The sequence below is a fragment of the Venturia canescens genome, chromosome 4, assembly GCF_019457755.1.
Source record: "Venturia canescens isolate UGA chromosome 4, ASM1945775v1, whole genome shotgun sequence".
Taxonomy (NCBI): domain Eukaryota; kingdom Metazoa; phylum Arthropoda; class Insecta; order Hymenoptera; family Ichneumonidae; genus Venturia; species Venturia canescens.
This window is the reverse complement of record NC_057424.1, coordinates 4,825,132-4,843,011: the sequence shown is the minus strand read 5'-3', so window position 1 is coordinate 4,843,011 and position 17,880 is coordinate 4,825,132. Positions and strand designations below refer to the sequence as shown.

At 35.8% G+C, this 17,880-nt stretch overlaps 2 protein-coding genes across 9 annotated transcripts in view; both read right to left on the bottom strand.

Moving 5' to 3' along the window:
* On the bottom strand, positions 1 to 5,382 carry pkaap (A-kinase anchoring protein pkaap). Of its 2 annotated transcripts, none has more exons than XM_043416156.1 (10): positions 5,047 to 5,382; positions 3,780 to 4,482; positions 3,361 to 3,484; positions 3,145 to 3,281; positions 2,910 to 3,060; positions 2,507 to 2,624; positions 2,151 to 2,325; positions 1,983 to 2,056; positions 1,774 to 1,826; positions 1 to 1,651 (listed from the first exon to the last, which is right to left on the bottom strand). In XM_043416156.1, the coding sequence occupies exons 1-10, from the start codon at positions 5,069 to 5,071 to the stop codon at positions 1,562 to 1,564; spliced, it is 1,650 nt and encodes a 549-aa protein (XP_043272091.1). In that variant the 5' UTR covers positions 5,072 to 5,382; the 3' UTR covers positions 1 to 1,561. The 2 variants fall into 2 exon arrangements, with proteins under 2 accessions (XP_043272091.1, XP_043272093.1); XM_043416158.1 differs by lacking the exon at positions 5,047 to 5,382 and adding an exon at positions 4,933 to 5,022.
* A 759-nt stretch (positions 5,383 to 6,141) lies between these two features.
* Positions 6,142 to 17,880, bottom strand: part of Rbfox1 (RNA-binding Fox protein 1) — a 130,017-nt gene continuing 118,278 nt past the window's right edge. For 5 of the 7 annotated variants that reach the window (XM_043415518.1, XM_043415517.1, XM_043415521.1 and 2 more), the window contains 3 exons: positions 13,966 to 14,132; positions 13,074 to 13,137; positions 6,142 to 12,148 (listed from right to left, as the gene is read on the bottom strand). In XM_043415518.1, coding sequence (XP_043271453.1) covers positions 12,104 to 12,148; positions 13,074 to 13,137; positions 13,966 to 14,132 — 276 coding nt within the window. In that variant the 3' untranslated portion in view covers positions 6,142 to 12,103. Of the gene's footprint in view, positions 12,149 to 13,073; positions 13,138 to 13,965; positions 14,133 to 17,368; positions 17,390 to 17,880 lie in introns of all 7 variants that reach the window. The other 2 variants (XM_043415519.1, XM_043415516.1) reach the window with 1 other exon arrangement.

Below are 17,880 nucleotides of genomic sequence, written 5' to 3'. Positions count from 1 at the left end.
TTCAATACTCTTTTCCGTATTTTATTCTTGACAAACTTAAATTTTACAGTTAGTTGTACAGAATTATTCGTTATGTACAAAATAGTATCGAAAAGAAAAATACGTTATCACTCAGCTCTCAATCGGAAGAATTTTTCATTTCGTTCTTTCTTTCTTCTACTTGTATTAGATCCGTTTTCCTTACTCTTCAGGGGAAACAAGCACCTTCGGCGATATCCGAAAAAGCCATACGTCGAAAAATATAGATATATCTATTTATACATATACACACTTTAACGTTTTCCATTTTTTCATACATCGAAGTCTCAAATTGTATAAACTTTTCTCGTTATTTTCAATCATAGTTTCCGCGCAATTAGTTCTCAAATGAGTTGTAACTATTGTACAATTTTTTCCATCCTCTCACTATCGAATAATCTCATCATTTTTTCGCCGTTTCGGTTCAACATTTTTCTTCTCTAAATCAATTTTTTAAATCAACTCTGACTTCCGTTGTGGTAAATTTCGAGCCTCATGGGAAGATTTTTTGACACATCCAGAATCGACTGTGGTAAATTGTTGTTTGAAAACGTGACCGTTATTTTTTAATACTAATGAACAACAATATATATTCAACAAAAATTTCAAAACGTTAAAAAAATATCATTTATCATGTATTTAAAGACGAGTTTCCTGAGTCACGCAACTACGTAACTAGGAATACAGTTTGTTCGTTCGTGTCAGCACCGAAGACGACGATAATTTTAAACGTAGACACTATACCTCATTAGGATTGTTTTTCCAATATGAAGGCATAAAAATGGAGCAAACTTTATTCAATGCGATCTCTGTGGCAATTGATGAAAACGGTTATTTTAGATTTCGTAGAAACTTTTCGTTCTCTTGTTGTCGCAGTTTGAGAAACTTTGTCTAGTTCCGTAGAGTCTATTTCATTTGTTCAAGAAAATAACATCATAATAATTGGAACAAAATAAAAAAAAAAAAAGAAAAAACAGCAGCAATACATCAACGTTTTCATAAATGATCTCGCTAAACGTACACAAAAAAACTGGATACGAACATAAAAAACGAATTTGATACTATCGTATAATCTCACTTAAGTAGATGGTTAAATTCAAGACGAATTCACCACTCCTCCTCTATCATTGATGAAACTTATCATCGCGTACATAATAATCAATACGTTCGAATCACTTCACATTATGCATTTAATTTTATCTTAATCACTCAATTTGTCTGACCATTTCAAACGAGTGATTCATAATCTTATATTTCAATTACTTAAGCCGAGTAATTAATTGATTTTGATTAGTTTCATTCTCTTTTCTTTTTGCTCACCATCGAGCAAGTACGTGCAATCGTAAGTAGATCAAGTTTTTTTTTTTATCAGAGAGCCTTTGATTTTTCGACAGTGCACGACGAACTGATCTTCATTTAATAATTCTGCTCTTTTATCGTATTTTCGTTCCTGCTACACAAGAGCCAATTTCGTCAGCTGCCATCTTGGCAACGCAGTTATCGATGGCTAAGTATGCCATAATGGTAAATAAGACAAATTCCATCACGTCGAAACGTCACGATCACCCAGCGTCAGAGATGTTATCTCGCGTACTATCATCTCCGCTATTTTCCACGCCAATTCTTCTTTTGCCTGTTAACAGTCCAACAAAAACATATGTACGTCGTGTGAAAATAATATTATGAGAATAGCATATACGAACGGAGGAACATTTTTTTCTTCGTTATCCCCAATTGCAATTAAACTTATCTCACCTTATCTTGTTCGACGTGTATAAAACGTTTAACCGCACGCGTCAGTCGAGACTCTGAAATATTTCAAATGATTAATTGCGGAAGAGAAGCAATACGAAGTATATAAATGGTGGAATATTAACTCATTTTTTGTCGTTTATTTTAAATTGCTCTTGCATTTTTTTTGTTGATCCGTCGAAATATACGAAAATTCAGTATTTTTTCCTTACCGTATTTTCTTCGCGGATCTGGCTCGATTTCTGTGACGAATCTTCCCATATCATCAACGTAACCGACACTAAGCCTGTGAAAAAAAAACCAAAAATTGTTCAGTGAAATAATCCAAGAACTTCATTATTGCAAATAGTCCATTATCGGTTAAAAATCAGTGCACTCACGTGCTCTTTGCTCTTTTCCAAAGTGAATCTGGATCGTACAATTGTCTGGTATCTATGCTCATGCTCCCATTATTATTTCTTGTATTTTCATTGTCGGTTCGGTTCGTTTCAATGTGTCCGCTCATGTTCGTTTCCTGGGTACTGAACGAGCTTATTTCGCTGCTACAATCGGAACCTTCGGAACATTTATCAATAATTTATTTGTATATATTTAATTTTCATGGTCGACGATTAGTTTTACAGGAGAATAAAAAACGTGGAAAAATGTGTTCAACGCTCCCCTCTCCTCTTAGCTTTGTTTTTCAAAGTAGAAATAGAGACTTATCATACGAATTTTGAGATAAGAACATACTCACCGGCTCTCCTTACACGCGTTTGTTGAAGACCAGTACAAGCGCTACTCTGAATGGTCCCGATGAGTTCAGATAAGTATTTATAATACAACTGGGAAGATAAGAATGCAGGCAGGTAGTGCTGTAACGTATACAATAAAGAAAAATGTTAACTTTGTGCAAAAAACCAATTTTCATTTAGAAATCTCCTTAGGTATGTTAACACGATTTTTAAACAATTGTTTTGTTTTCGGCATTGCTTGAAGTTAACTGAAGTGAGACATAAAAAATATTTTCCTACATTCCAAGGAAAACGATATCGATATAAAATTGTCCATCTGTCTGCGTATTCGTGTTGACGATTAATGTACAAATGAATGATGTCCGATGCTTAAATTGAAATTCAAATGAAAACATCGAATATTACCTTACTGAGGAAATTATATACAATAATGCAGGGATGATCGAAACAGTCCGGCTGTGGTCCGTCGCCCCCTTCCCGACAGATATTTTGTTCAACTTGGAAACGTATTTTATCTGAGAACCCCAGTGGCATCGTTGCTTGAAGACTAAAATACCTGTGGACAAAAATATTACGATCAGTAACGATGTTAATAATATTAACGATGATATTTCATATCAAATTCAGTGTTTGATAATACTTGTCATAAATAATGAGAGCATCAGTTTGAGCCTCACTGGGATCGAGGCTGACATTTTTCTCTAACAAATTTTGCTTATAGTTAACTGCTGTCATCCAAAAATCCAACAATTCTCGTTTGTTCTCAAGTTCCATGAACTATAAAAAAAAATTATCGTTACTGTCTACTGCCGTATTTCACAAAACATATTATTGTGTTTTATGAATCTTATCTTACTTCCATGAAATAGAAGAAAGCAGTTTCGTTGTAGAGTATATCAGAGAGTTTAACGTCGCCGCTTGTTAGAACATCAATTTGATGTTTACAATGGAACTCGCTCCTCAAAAAATCATTCACGTACCTGGAGAGATTGATAAGTATAAATTTCTAGAGAAATTTTATGCATATTTGTACACTGAATATCAAAGATCTACCGATAAACCATTTAACTGTCAGAAAAAATACTATCAGTTATCCGCAATTAGTTGTCAGAAAAAATTTCTTGATCGTCTCACAGCTTTCAAATTTATGAGCTTTTTTAATTTTCTCAAAACCTCATAGGGAAGATTGATTTAGAGTTTTTTTTTGCTTAAAACGCAAACGATTACCCAATTTATATATATTATTGACACTAAAAATTGATGAATGTAACTTACTCGTCCTCAAGTGTTTTATAAACACTTGCTTGTACAGTTTTCAAACAACTGATGAGTGGTTGGATGTTGTCGCACTTGAGAGATTTTTCTATGTCATCTTTGACTTGGTCGGATATACCATTTGCAAGCGAAGAATCATTGGTGATATATTTATTATAAATTCTGAACGCATCTTGTTTGATAGTTGATACTGGTTGTCTAAGACTTATGCGTCGGCTGTTTTTCATAACCTGGTTGACATTTGGATCTGTCTCGTTACTATTTACAACATCAACGTTAAATTGATCTTGACCAAATTGGGAAAAATCTTTATTGAGAAGCTCAGTGGACCGCAATTTGTAATTTTTTGAGTCTGGATAGAGGGTTGTGTTGTCGTCAGTGACACACGGGCCACAAGTGCATTCTACCTCCATCCAAAATTTGATAAGTGCTAGTGAGCCACGTCTGTCCATAAACTGTATGAAATAACCGAGAGCACCTTTATCCGCAAGGATCTCCCCGAGTGTTTTGGAAAGTCGAGAACAGAAATAAGTCCGATCGTCCATTACGTTGGACTCAAAACTCTCCTCCTCTTCCTCCTCGAGGCTACAAATCGTGCCTGCCTGAGCAGTCGTCGAATTGGAATATCGTGCATTTTTTCCTGTTGGATTTTTAGGACTGGCTGATAAAACACCTGAATTCGATCTGGCTTTGTCTCTTTGGCCTAGAAGTACACAACAATTCAACTATTGTATCAGTCAACTCCATCTTCATTGGATCACAATGATTGATTTGTAATAAGACTTAAAATTTTATAAAGACATTTTATTCAGATATGATCTCCAAATAATAATTTTTTCATTTATAAAACTGCATTAAATTCTAATTGTCATATTTGTCGGATAGCTTTGACCTTTTTTTACTGGCTGATCTATATTGTCATTAATCGGGTAAAAATCTATGTTCTCTGCCAATATGAAATGTGTGAATAGCAAAAAAAATGGTTGTCAAGATGCTAAAAAGAAGGCAATGTCTGATAAAGATAAATATAATGGACTTTTTAATATTTGAATTTCCATTAGAACACACAGAAGCTTTGCTGATGAACGATTAGATTCTCGTACATACGCATAAAAACGATAAACTTCGATAGAGGTTAGACGCTCATTCTTACCGTATTACAAACCAATAACAAAGCGTGCTTGCAAAAATACATGTATAATTGTAATGAAAAAAAAATGCATCAAAACCAAACAAAACCAAACGTGTGTGACAATAAAAACTTTACCGGATTTCTTAAAGAATTGAAGCATTCTTCGGGACAACACGAAGCATTGTAAACAAAGCTATTTCTACGGACACACACGCAATAAAAAAAGAGGTACGTGATTTTCGTATGCCGCTATATTTTTTTCGGCGATCAAAGTGTTATCTCAATACGAAAATTCCAAAATTCCGTTTCCACAAATTCGTTCGACCTGTTGAAAGTCGACTGAGAACCGATCAGCCCCTAACATCTGACAGATTGCCGAGAATAAATCGAATAAACAATGCTGAGAGGAGCATTATTATATTTTGTAATTGCAGTAGGTGTAGGTAACTGTCACTGATGTCACACTTGTGTTTCGCGTGAATACATTTTTCATTTTGTACACGACATATATATATATATATATATGAACCATATGAACATATTTTCTTCTTTACTATCTTTTACCAACTGATGGTTAAATACATTTTCTACATATACATATATATTTTTATTGGATTTATCGATCGGTGCAGGACACGTGTGCAATTTACCTTTTTTTATAAAATCGAAGACATGAACGTTTTGATTTATATTTGAAAAAATTTTTTTCATTTTCGTCACGCTGACAAGGAGTGCTTCTGAAAAGTTCGAAGGTAGCTGAGTACTTTTGAGTTTTCAAATAATAAATTTCGAAAATTGATTTTGGAACATTGTCATTGCTCGTCAAATTCCCGAAAACTGATCGATAAAATAAGGTGAAAAAAATCTCAATCACGAGACACGATTTTAAATCGACGCGAAAATAGACGCAAATTTTTAAAATATTCGAAATAGAAAGAGTCCACCGACGTCACAAGAAAACTAGAATTGCAAATTTTTTGATCATTCTATGCTGGGTATTCGAATTCCTGTCATAGTAATAGTTGATTTATATAATTTTAAAAAAATCCTTCAAAATTTAAGTCTACACGACTTCAGTGTAATATGTTATTATAAACTTCAATTAATTTTGCTGGTTAGTCTGATATAGCAGACCATTTGACGAGATGGCAGCAAAAGAGTATCCGATATTATATATAATATTGAGGAGCAACGGAACGAATGGATTGAAGGAATAAAAAAAATGAAGAATTATTTGAAAAATATTTAATAATAAACATTGACAATATACAGAGAAAATACGCCATAAGAAGTTGCTATGGGAGTAATAAGAACCTAATAACTGGTCCAGACTTAGAAAATATCATCAAATCAGACAATGATAAAGGTGTTTTACGATCGACACCTTATATTACTATTCGTATTTTATTATTAATATTATTATTATTTGCAACTAAAGTTTGATCTATTCGTACAGCTTGAATCTCATATTTTTGTGTTAATGTATGAGTGTGTGTCTGTTCGTGTGTATGAGTTAATTTTTTTTGTGCCAACTTTCAGAGACTTTTGTTTAAAATGAACGCCCATATTACGCAAAAATTGGGAACGATATGCCCCAAAGTGTGAAACCTTCGTTTCTCTTTTTCTCCTCTATCTATGCACCGTTAAATCACAAGTAGATATTATTATTACGTATTTTCACGTAATTCTCAAAACTTGGTTTGTAAAACTGTTTACACTGCAAGAAGCCGCAAATAAATAACCAGTGGCATAGCTGTTTAATCGTTAAATCACCAAATCATTTCGTTTTTTTTTGCATTTTCTTTTTGTCACATTTTTTCTTTGCGCTATATAAACTCTACGATTATTACAAGAGAGCGTGTGCACCGTTTCGAGTTTCGTCTCGGAGTGAGACGTCATCCAGACCTGACAGTTTAGCCCCACGTGTATGGACTTAATTTTTATACATATTCGAGCGCTCTTTATCACACATGCGTTCAAACAAACAAAAAATAATACACGTTATCGCTACAATGTCATGGAACATTTTCGAACGCCTTTTTTGTTAACACATTCTCATTTTAATTATCCCTCAACTCGAAAAATTTCACGTTTTCACCATACGCTGTCCATTGTTATTGGTACACGGACGAGTATTTCTCGTGCAATGTGAAAATATATCTTAGGGTTAGATTTGAAAGCACGTTGGAAAGAAATTAAATAAGAGAGGGAGGAACGAAAAAATAACGCGTGAATCAAGAAAATAAAGCAAGTATAACGCGCGATTTATTCATTTTTCCGTTGTAATATACAATTCTTCGCTCGTTTCATTTGATCGGAATGAAAAAAGTGACTTCCGATTGGTCATCGATTTTGTTTGTGTGGCCAGTCAGAAGTCAAATCCGCATTGTCATAATCAAACGAGCAACCAAAGTTTCATTACGGTAAACGACGACATTATGATTGAAGTGAACAGAATATTTTTGGGCTAAATGAAAATAAATTTTCATGATCCACGCGTATTGTTTTTAAAACTTATCATTATTTATAACCGCTCAAATTCTAGAGGGACAGCGTTTTGACTTCGTACACTAGGATATGTTGCCTCGTAATATGTCATTCATATTACGTGAGTCATGGATTCGTTACCTACACGTATTTTCATTTAAATGATTATTTTATATTTATTTATTTTTTCATCATCATCATCATCATCATCTTATTCACCTTAATCGTGTTCTGTTCTGTTGTTCTTATAAATTCAAGATTAAATCGTTACGGTGCGTATTATTGAGAATATTTTACATTGCAATGTTTTTCTTTCTTTTTTAAACTATAGTCGCTAGAGATGATAAATTAATATCAATAGAAAGGGGAGTAGAAGAACGGCACGGTCATAAAAGATCGTACTGAGTATCCGTGTTGTCATTATTATTTTCCATTTTTTTTCTCTTCTCTTTAAATATATTTTTATATGCGTATATATTAACAAGTAGACGATTAGATCTCGTTGCTCCTTGCAATCGAGGACAAGACGAGGAGGAGGCAAATGGGAGACAGAAGAGAGATTCGAGCTTATTGTTTTGCCATACGAAAATTTAAACTGTTCATTATACGTAGGCCTCTTGAATGAACGATCTACGATGAAAATAAAATGATCATGTCCATAGGGTTTGAATCGACATATTCACGAAAACTCGTGTTCACAGCATTGTACATGTACGACAATAAAGAAAAAAGAAAGAAAATAATAAACCCAACACGCGACAGTTTATCCTTTTTCGTTGAAAGATGGGCATCAATTACTTTGCTTTTTTTTTAGCACTCACGTTACTATTCATTTTGAGCTTGATCTTAACCTAGCTGCTGACTTATTTTTATCCTAACGGTAGAGGTAATAATGACGAATAGTAGAAATGATCGTAATTACATTATACAATATACAGGGGTGGATCGGAGCAGCGGAGGGGAAGAAGGCTAAATTCACATTTGATTTTCTATTTTTTCATTCTTTCCATTCATGGATCATAATCGTAGAAGGAAAGCAATGATTTCAAGTTCAGATTATTGTGGAACGAGATGAAAATGGTGCGCCATCAATTTTTGCCGTGCAGCAATCAATTGCGTAAGAATGAACGATTAACTTGTCGTACATAAATAATTGAGTGAGTTCGTAGTGTTAATCGTGGCAGTTGAGGATTCGTACAAAAGGATCACAACGAGTAACGAATCGATTGTCGCCTCCCTCAACCAATAAGGAAAGGGTACGAACGTTCCCGATTGATCGAAATTAAAAAAAAAGCTCTTCCCAATTTCTCTTATTCTGATTCACTCCACTATGCAACAAGCGCAAAAAATTCCAAGAAAATATCTACCACGACTTTGTTTTTTCTTTTTTTCGAAAAGCTCCTTGAAGTTACACGAGATTACTTTCTATCTCGATATTGACACTACAATAATGACGCAAATAATTTGAATCTACGATTGAGTATGTTATCGAGTATCTTCTGTTATCAATTAAAATCTTTTGCCTGGGCTCTGGTGAGTTTTTTTGTGCTTGACTCTTCGTTCCCTTCCCTCTCATATTTACATTGTCGTTGCACGCCGGAAGCCGAATAGTTTTATACTTGACTCTTATCTCAATCTTGTATCGATGCAATTGTATTATTCCTCCATCATTTTCGTAACTGAGTGAATTTTTTTCTCTTCTTTCCCTAATCTAGGTTCTCTCATTTTTATCATATTTCGTTAGTATTCAATAACTTTGTGGGTTACTCAATTTTTTAAATTCCCCTATTAGCTTCCATTGTTCTTTCTTATTGTGACCTTCATGTGAATAATCGTTTTTTCAGATTTTCGTTTCTATTCAGTCCCCCTCGCTCCCTTTCCGTCGTACATGCACATACGCATGTACGCGCGCGTACCCACACACACACACACACATACACGCACGCATGCACACTGGGAGACACACACACTGACGCGCGCGCACCAAACAAATGTATTTAAACGTTTAATTCAACAGAGGAGAAGAAGGTATTGTGCCACTCGCTCGATCCAAAGCTGTGTGCGTATGATTTTTGTTTGTGTTCGTTTTTTCAACATCTTAAATATCCAAATCTGAGAACTTTGTCACCTAAACGGCTGTTCAATCGAAGAAAAAACACATCAACGAGCCTCTTTCATTCCTTTCTCATTTTCCTTATTCCTTTGCTAATTCTTAAATGACTGAGATTCTTTCTGCATAGCTGTATGTGTATGTGTGTGCGTTTATTTCGATTCAAATATTATGAAAATTTTCATTTCTCTTACGATTTATGTGTCATAGAAAAAACATGTCATGTACGTTATTGCTTAACTTAAAAAATAAATAAATTACGATGACGAGTTGAATGTTCGTAACCACGTATCCTTCTGACGCCAAGTTGTTATTATTATCATTATTATTACTATCATTATTTCTTTTTCTTTAAATTACGTACAGGTTCATGGCTAGCAAGTTGTTTTTACATTTTTTTTCGTATTTTTTCATCCTTTTGTTCTTCAAGCATAATTCATTATGCATATTTTCCACAGGCGTAGATACGGTACTGAATTTATGAAATGCAAACAAATGAAAAACAAATTTCGAGTCAAATCAGCTTCAGGCTATCGTGGAAAACAATGACCATCGCAAAATTCATCGATTGTTTTGTGGCCACTTATTTGTTGGCTTATTTTTGAAGACTCTCCATGATTTTTTCTTCATCGTTTTTTATACAATAATTTCCGAAGTAGTATTTAGAAAAATTTTGATTCCATTCAAACTGCACCTTACACGAGAGGTGTTTCACATTTTTCCCGCAGCCGCGACGATCGGTACTAAATCGCTGATATGAACATTTTCATTTTCTCTTCTTACGGCTTTTTTCCACCGTGACAAAATAGATGCAACTAGAGGATCTTCGTTATCCTGTCGTTAATCCTGATATCTACAATGTTATCGTTAAACAATTTTACTGAACGACTCAAGAAAGATAGCAAGAGAAAAGAAAACGTTTCTGATTAAATTATTCATAATATTATTGCAATAATAATAATAATAATAATAATAATAATAATAATAATAATAGTTATAGTTATAGTAATAGAAATAATAGAGAGTACAGTGATTAGAGAGTTGCAAAGAGTTTGTTTTTGACTAGACCCTGTTTCCCAGAATCCGGTACGTACATACGGTCTAGTGTTTCGTACGAGTCATTTTTTCCCTCATTTTATTTTTTCGTTCCATCAAATTATAGGAAAGAAACCCGCTTCGACTAAATTTACGAGTTAAGTGAGAAAAAGAAATTGGTTTGACTCGAGTTTTTACCCGAATGATTTTGTTAATGTAACCAATATCGTTGGTTGATCAAATGGTGTTCTTTTAAATTTCAATATCGACTGTAAATTTGGTCGAAAGAGTTTCTTTTGTGCGTGCTCTTTCGTGGGTTTTCTATTCTACACTCTGTTTATCTCACACACCCTCGTTTTCGCTTTTCTCTTATTGTATTATTAAACTCTAAAATTCTATCTCACGTACGTGTAGGGGGCGGGACTGTTCGTTTTTTCTTGTCTATTTTCATTAAATTATTTTCTTTTTTTTTTACGAGATTTGGGGACTTCGTCGAAACGAGTTACACACATATTTGGCATAGAAATCTACCAACTTACGCACGTACCTAAACGCTATCTAGCTACCTAAAGTTTTCCATGCTACACTTAAATTCTCACGGATCCGTAACATTTTTCTGCTTTTTTGTTTCTCCGGGCATATTATTATTGTTATCGTGACAGTTATTCATAGTGTTTTTCTTTTTTTTTTCAACTGCCGTTTTACGTGCGATTCGATATTCGAACTTTTGTCGGTTGTATGTTGTTTTTGCTTGAATGGAAAGCAGAACAACGCGTGACAATTTCGAGCCAAGACCTGAGAAACGTGCGTTTGTGAATGTGGGAGTGTGTGTCTCTGTGGGTATGACTTTTTGGTTTTCATGCCTGGCTATTGTGTTATTAAAATTGGGCGCGCAAAAAAGAATAAATAATTACCTTGAACGACAAAATTATTGAAAACTATGCAAATTCGTCTGAGAGCAAAAGTTAGTTTTTCTTTAGCTTGGGTTCCTTTTTTTTATCAACGATTGTACAACTATCTTACAATTTGGCGACGTCCCGACTGAGCGAGAATTTCTTTTTTTTTTTTTTTAATCAATAATCTCTCTTTCCTTCGACCGTTCGACAATTGTGCGAATTTTTTGTTTTCGATAATCAATGGAAAATCTTTTAGTTTGGAAAATATTTTTGAGATATCAACGATGGCGCTTGTTGAATAAGTTGAACAAACTAAAAGTACAGATGTTTGTAGATCGGCAGACTCGCGAATGTTTGGCGGTTTAATTTTTAGTTTGCACACGAGAATGTGGCAAATTTTCGATCTCGAAATGCGTCATTGTACAGGAATTATCGAGAATATACGAATTAGTTGCGCTCCGTCGAAATAATTCCCCTACGACTGTGCTATGTCATAGTGATCGGGATTTTTTTGTCGTTTTTCTTCTTCCTTTCATTTTTTTCCGATGATTGTGTCGTCGATACGTGGTCATGTTTCGCCGAGTATGTTGCCGTCTCGCTTTATAGTCCTCGACGAGGCTTTTGTGGCGCTTTATTTTTTTCATTGTCTTTGCTCCTCTTTCACTTAGTAGGGCGTGAACCTGTTGTATCCACCTCTGTACACGGTCGCCTGTCAAATATTTCATTAATAGATTAAATACGGATATTAAATTAATTCCAATGCTCATCGTTTTTTCGGTGATTATGCAATTGAGTACTTTTCGGAAAAACGATCTGATTTTTTTCTTCATGAAGTTGTTGATTCCATTATAATAAAGTGATATTCCATTCGAGGAGGCGGAAATTTACCATTATTTTCATAACTTATGGGGCTTTTGAAGTTTCCAGAAATATATGATGAAATAGGGTATTTTATAATACCCAGAAGCTTATACGAGGACAGGTGGACGCACACATACATACGTGCGATGCTCCAGTCCCACTCAACTATTTTCCATGTTCAACGATTCTGCACACACATACAAAGATGTGCGCGTCTGTGCGTGCAGAACATTTTTGGAGTATGTGTTCGTGCGTGTGTCCATCTGTTTTAACACATGTTTATAGATCAAAAAGGCCTTATTTCATCGTGCATTTCTGGAAATTTCAAAACCCCGTAAGTTATGGAAATAATGGGAAATGTCAGCCTCCCCGGACGGAATCTCATTAATGGTGACTAATTGAAGCAGTCCGTACTAAAAAAAAAAAAAAAAAAAATTGCATCGACTTTTGGAAAATTACTCAAACTGCATAATTACGATACTGTAAAAAAAATGTGTCCATCAAAATAAATTACTATTAAATTGGGCAAAAATATCTCTGATTCAACTGTATTTTTGTTGTCGAATGCACTGAATCATGAATTATTTCAGAAAATTTTTTCGGATCCGCTCTATTTTTATCCGACTGAATGGGTTTCGTTCGACGGACAATATTTTTATCTTTTCCGTGAGCGTGTGGCATCGAATTCGGAACGATCTTGAGAAAGCGAAACCAACATCATCGTATCGACAAAGAACGGGGCGAATGAAAACCTGAAAAAACGGATAACTTACGCCATAGCCGGCGACTGGACCGATGCTGTGTCCGAGGTAAGGATCCGCGTATTCACGTCCGTATCTGGAAAACGATCAGAAATCGCAATTAGAAACTGAGAAAGATTGCGAAAAGAAGTAATAGCAGGACAACAGAGGCATGCGCAGGATTTTGTGATGGAAAGATAACCTTAAATAGAGGATAATAATAAGAGGAAAAAAAAGGTTAATGTTACAAACACTTGAAAAGCATTGGTTATTCGGGTATTATTGACGGGAGTTCGAGGTTCGTGGGAGTACGCTCGATATCGTCTTCAAATCTTCGACTACGCAAAGCTCGACCGCGTCTATGCGATTGTCTGTAAAATAGTTATTAACGTTCCGGTAGAATCAACAAAACCACAATCCAAAAGAAAAAAAAACTTAAAATATCTGATGAATATTATTTTGGAAAAAGTTGAATTGACGTTGGCACGAACGATAAATGTATGCGGATCAAAAAAAAAAAAAAAAAAAAAAATTGAAACAAAATAACACACAGTCCATCAAAATAATCTCGTAAAAAAAATGAAGAATGGAGCGAGTGAGATTAATCGCGTAGAAATAAAAATGAACGAGTAGAGAAAAAAGCAAGTACGGGAGAGAAAGAAATAAGCCGCTGTAGGAGGCAATGAAACAGGATGATGGAGTCTGTGCTCGATCTTGATTGTAGTGAGATACGTGCAGTGCAGACGAAAGATGGAGAAATAAGTATCCTGGATAAAATTAAGTCACAGTGTGAAGTACAAGCGACCACGAGAATTCATAATATTTACAGAAAAAACTTGAGAAATAGTATGCGTGACAAAAATGAGTATACCGACTTCTAAAATGAAAATGAAAGGTGAGAATAAAAGTGAGGAAAAAGTATTACCCTGCAACCGCTGCGTATCCGGCGACTGGTTGTGCCGCAGCTGCAGCCGCTCCGTAAGCTCGTGCTGCTACGGCGGTGTACGTCGCTGCAGCGGCGTAGCTCGCCTGTTGTGCCGTTGACAACGGTGTCTTCAGTAGTGGAGAAGCCGCTGCGGCTGCTGCCGCTGCCTGTAACAACCACAACCCGCCATGCAAGCTCAAGCAAGCTCCGAGAGACAACTAAGTACGCCCAGAGAGGGCTGGTGGGCAGAGGGGTTATTTAAGGGTGCACTATATATTCCTTAGCAATCCGGTATATATCGAGAGCTTGTCATTTCTCTTTCGTTATAGACAACTATATTTACCATTTATACTGATCTATGAAATCTGAGTGAAGGGTTTACTTGTTACTTTACTGCGTGATATATGTCGTTTTATGCAGCATTGAGAGCGTCCATGAGTGGAGTGGGTCGATTCTATGACGATAATTCCTTGATTATTGTACGTTGATCTGCATGATTTTATAGAGAGCGAAATGGAAGATGGTTCGATTAAAATCTTATTGGAAAATTGAAGAAAAAAAAAAAATATCAAGAACAAAGGATCCGATCGTGTTCCACTCATGTTCGCTGACAATCCAAGTCCTGAGGTATATCACAGGATAGATTGGCTGGGGTTGTGCACGCATCTTCCGACCACGTAATGTGTATACAGATTATTTGGATAATATTCAGCCGATGAAATTACGAACGATGCCACGATCGCCATTATACCTTTACAGTATAAGGTTGTGTTATGCATGGTTATTATTCATCAACAATTATAATAATAACATTTATCTTAATTGGTAACACATTTGGAAGATTCAAGTACTATGCGAGCCATTCATGCGTATTTGTGAGAGACCCCGATCTTGTTGTGCCAGCCAACTCGCGATGTTTATCTACGTTACTTTTCAGCCGTTAAAGAAAAAAATAAAAGAGGACAATAATTCCGTCGACGAGACGAACGAGATAGATCGAGAAAGTATGAGATCGATATAGAGAAGGAGGAAGTTGTAACAACCAAGAGGAGTTTCTGCTGACAATAAAAGAGAAAGAGAAGGGTCGCAAGAGAGGGGGGAGGGGGGAGGGGCTGTGTGGAAAACAACAATTGCCTGGCGCCGAAAAGTTTCCACACTCTTATTACCAGTGTCTGAAATCTCCTATTTTCATGTTTGTAAAAATTTAGCACGGATAAATCTGCTATAAATGGTTTAAATGAAAAATAATTAAAATTCTTCTGATTAGAGCGGAAGTTTATCGAAGAATAAAAATAACTCCGAAAAATGCGAATAATTCAGTTGGGCTAGTCGAACGGTAGCTGTGTTATTCAATCAATACGTAAATATAGATTGAGTATGAATGAACAAGTGAATTTCGATAAAGGGGTCGGGCTATATAAAAAAGGGAAGGAGACATAGCGCCATGATGAATCATAAATTCTTGTCACGCTGCAAAATTCTATACGAATAAATTAGACGTAGATGGAGCTTGAGCGTGGAACTTGTACGTAAATTTCAGGGCAGGCAATTTTTATTTCGTTCAGAGCGATGGTCTTCAACCCAAGTTGTGAAACGGATTTTTCGAGTTGACGAAATTAGCGAGAAAACGGTATTTCCATGGAGGACTCGAATTTTCGTAAAAATTTTGAAAAAATCGAGCTTCTATGATCTTGCTGCCTTCACGGAAGTTATTTTTTATATATATATATATATATATGTAGATTCCGGAAAATCTCGTTTGATTGAGGGCTGTTGGAAGGAAACAACTTCGGACATGGAAGACAGGTAATATACCCACGGCCAAAGAGGGTTAAAAGGTTATCCATAGGACGTGTATAACAAGTACGTGACCTTGTTTCCTTGCCACCATCTATCTTGTTGGGACTCTATCGCGGGGCTCGCTCTAGGCCACCCGTCGTGAAAAACACCGAGACAGAATAAGACGAGCGGTTCCGTGATCGTGTCTTTCCTCTCTCTCTCTCGCTCCATTCGGAAAAAAAGACTTTCCAAAAGGAATCTTTATTCCTGGCGAATAAAATAGCCGTCAGGAATGATGTGGAAGAGGCTTAAACGTTTTTTCACGTACTAAACGGAGACATGATTAATAGCGGCGGAGGAATGTTCGTCGACATTCGTATATTCGGTGTTTCGAGGTCTCTCACAATTCGCGATCTTTCAAAACGTTTTGATCACTCTAAAAGTCACTTTGTGATTCATACGGTTTTATCTATTCATAAGGGCAGTGGCTGTGTTCGTGGAGGGTCGTCGATGATCTCATGCGCCACGTATTTACAGATTTATCCCGCATCCCTAAACTATTTATTTATTCGTTCGATACACAACGATAGGAATTTAAAAATGGCATTTTGCGAATAACTTCGAGTCAGAGACGGACGGTTGCGTATTTCAAGAATTTTCGTACAGGCGAAATATTCGAATGAAATATTCGTTTTAAACTATTTCTCGATGGATATTGGAAGCTCGAAATGAAGAAATCGTTCACCTCGGACTCGTCTTGAGAAACCGAGAGCTTTTCTTCGAGTCTGACCGTTTAGATGACGCCGCTATTCGCTGCCGCAACGGTTCTCGCAAATCTATCGCTATTTTTCATTAATCCCTATTGAAAATAACACAAAACGAATCAATTGGACATCTAAATTTTGCGACGCAGTTAATTACCAAGAAAATAGAAAATAAGCCCCGGTAGTAGTGAGGTTGAGAAAAGGAAAAGACACGGAGGGAGGAGAGGAATTTTAAGGCTGCTTGCCCATAAGTGCCACGAGCAGGAGGCTCGAGGGCATTCCCAAGCGAAATACTGCATGTTTATTGGCGTGACAACAAAACTAAAACGGGAAAAAACAATTCAAACGTGCCACTCGTGTCTCTCGATCCAAAAACAGTGGATGAGAGGATAATAACGAGCGAAAATAAGAGACAAGGGTGCGAGGAGAACAGTTCCAAATGTAGGTATTCCAAAAATTTCGAAGAAAAAAACGTTTTTTGTGCGCTAGAAAAAAAGTCACAAACAGATCTATGCTACCAAAAAATTTCGTTTAAATACTCCGAAGCGAATTAGCGATCGGCCTTCAACAAACAGCGAAACATTTAGTTTATAAAAGTGTAAATATTCGTTTAATTAATTTCGTTCTCTAATAAACAAATCTATGAGGCCTCGAGGATTATTCACCGATGGATTAACAACGATTCGAATTGAGGATGAAAAGTCTATTCGAAAAGTTGCGTCAAGCGAAAAATTCCTCACATTCTCAGGGTGATAATTTTACAGGATTCCGAAAGAACAAGAATTAAGTAAATATAAACAGATAAGAGATAGATAGAGAAACAAAGAGATACGATTAATAGGGCAGACCGTAATTCCTACCTCCAGAGCGGGCGTTTTAGCCTGAAACACAAACGGTAATGTTGAAAACAAAAACCAAGCCCGTCGGTAGCCTGCTCGAGCGAAAAAAAAACAAAATTTATTTTTTTTTCACTATCCCCACGCAAGATTTTATTTCAACGAGGACATTTGTTCGGTACGGATTTCAATTTTTGTCACGTGGAGAAACAAACGGATAAAAAACGAGCTGGAGTGTGAGATAAAATGATACGCTCAAGCAAATGATTCGTGCGATCGTTGGAAGGATCGAAGCTTTTTTTGTTCTGTACACGAATTGTTTCATCGAATCACTGCACCGTTATTGCGCATTCACAGCAATGCTTTTCTTCTTTCTTATATACGAATATTACGATCTAATTAATGGGTTTAAAGAAAAACAATATCAACGATTGAAATGTCACGGAAGAAAGAATGAAAATAACGTTTCTCGGCTCCACTAATTTATATGAAGTTATCCAGAATCGAAGCTCAGTGCAGTGGAAATTTCCAGTTTA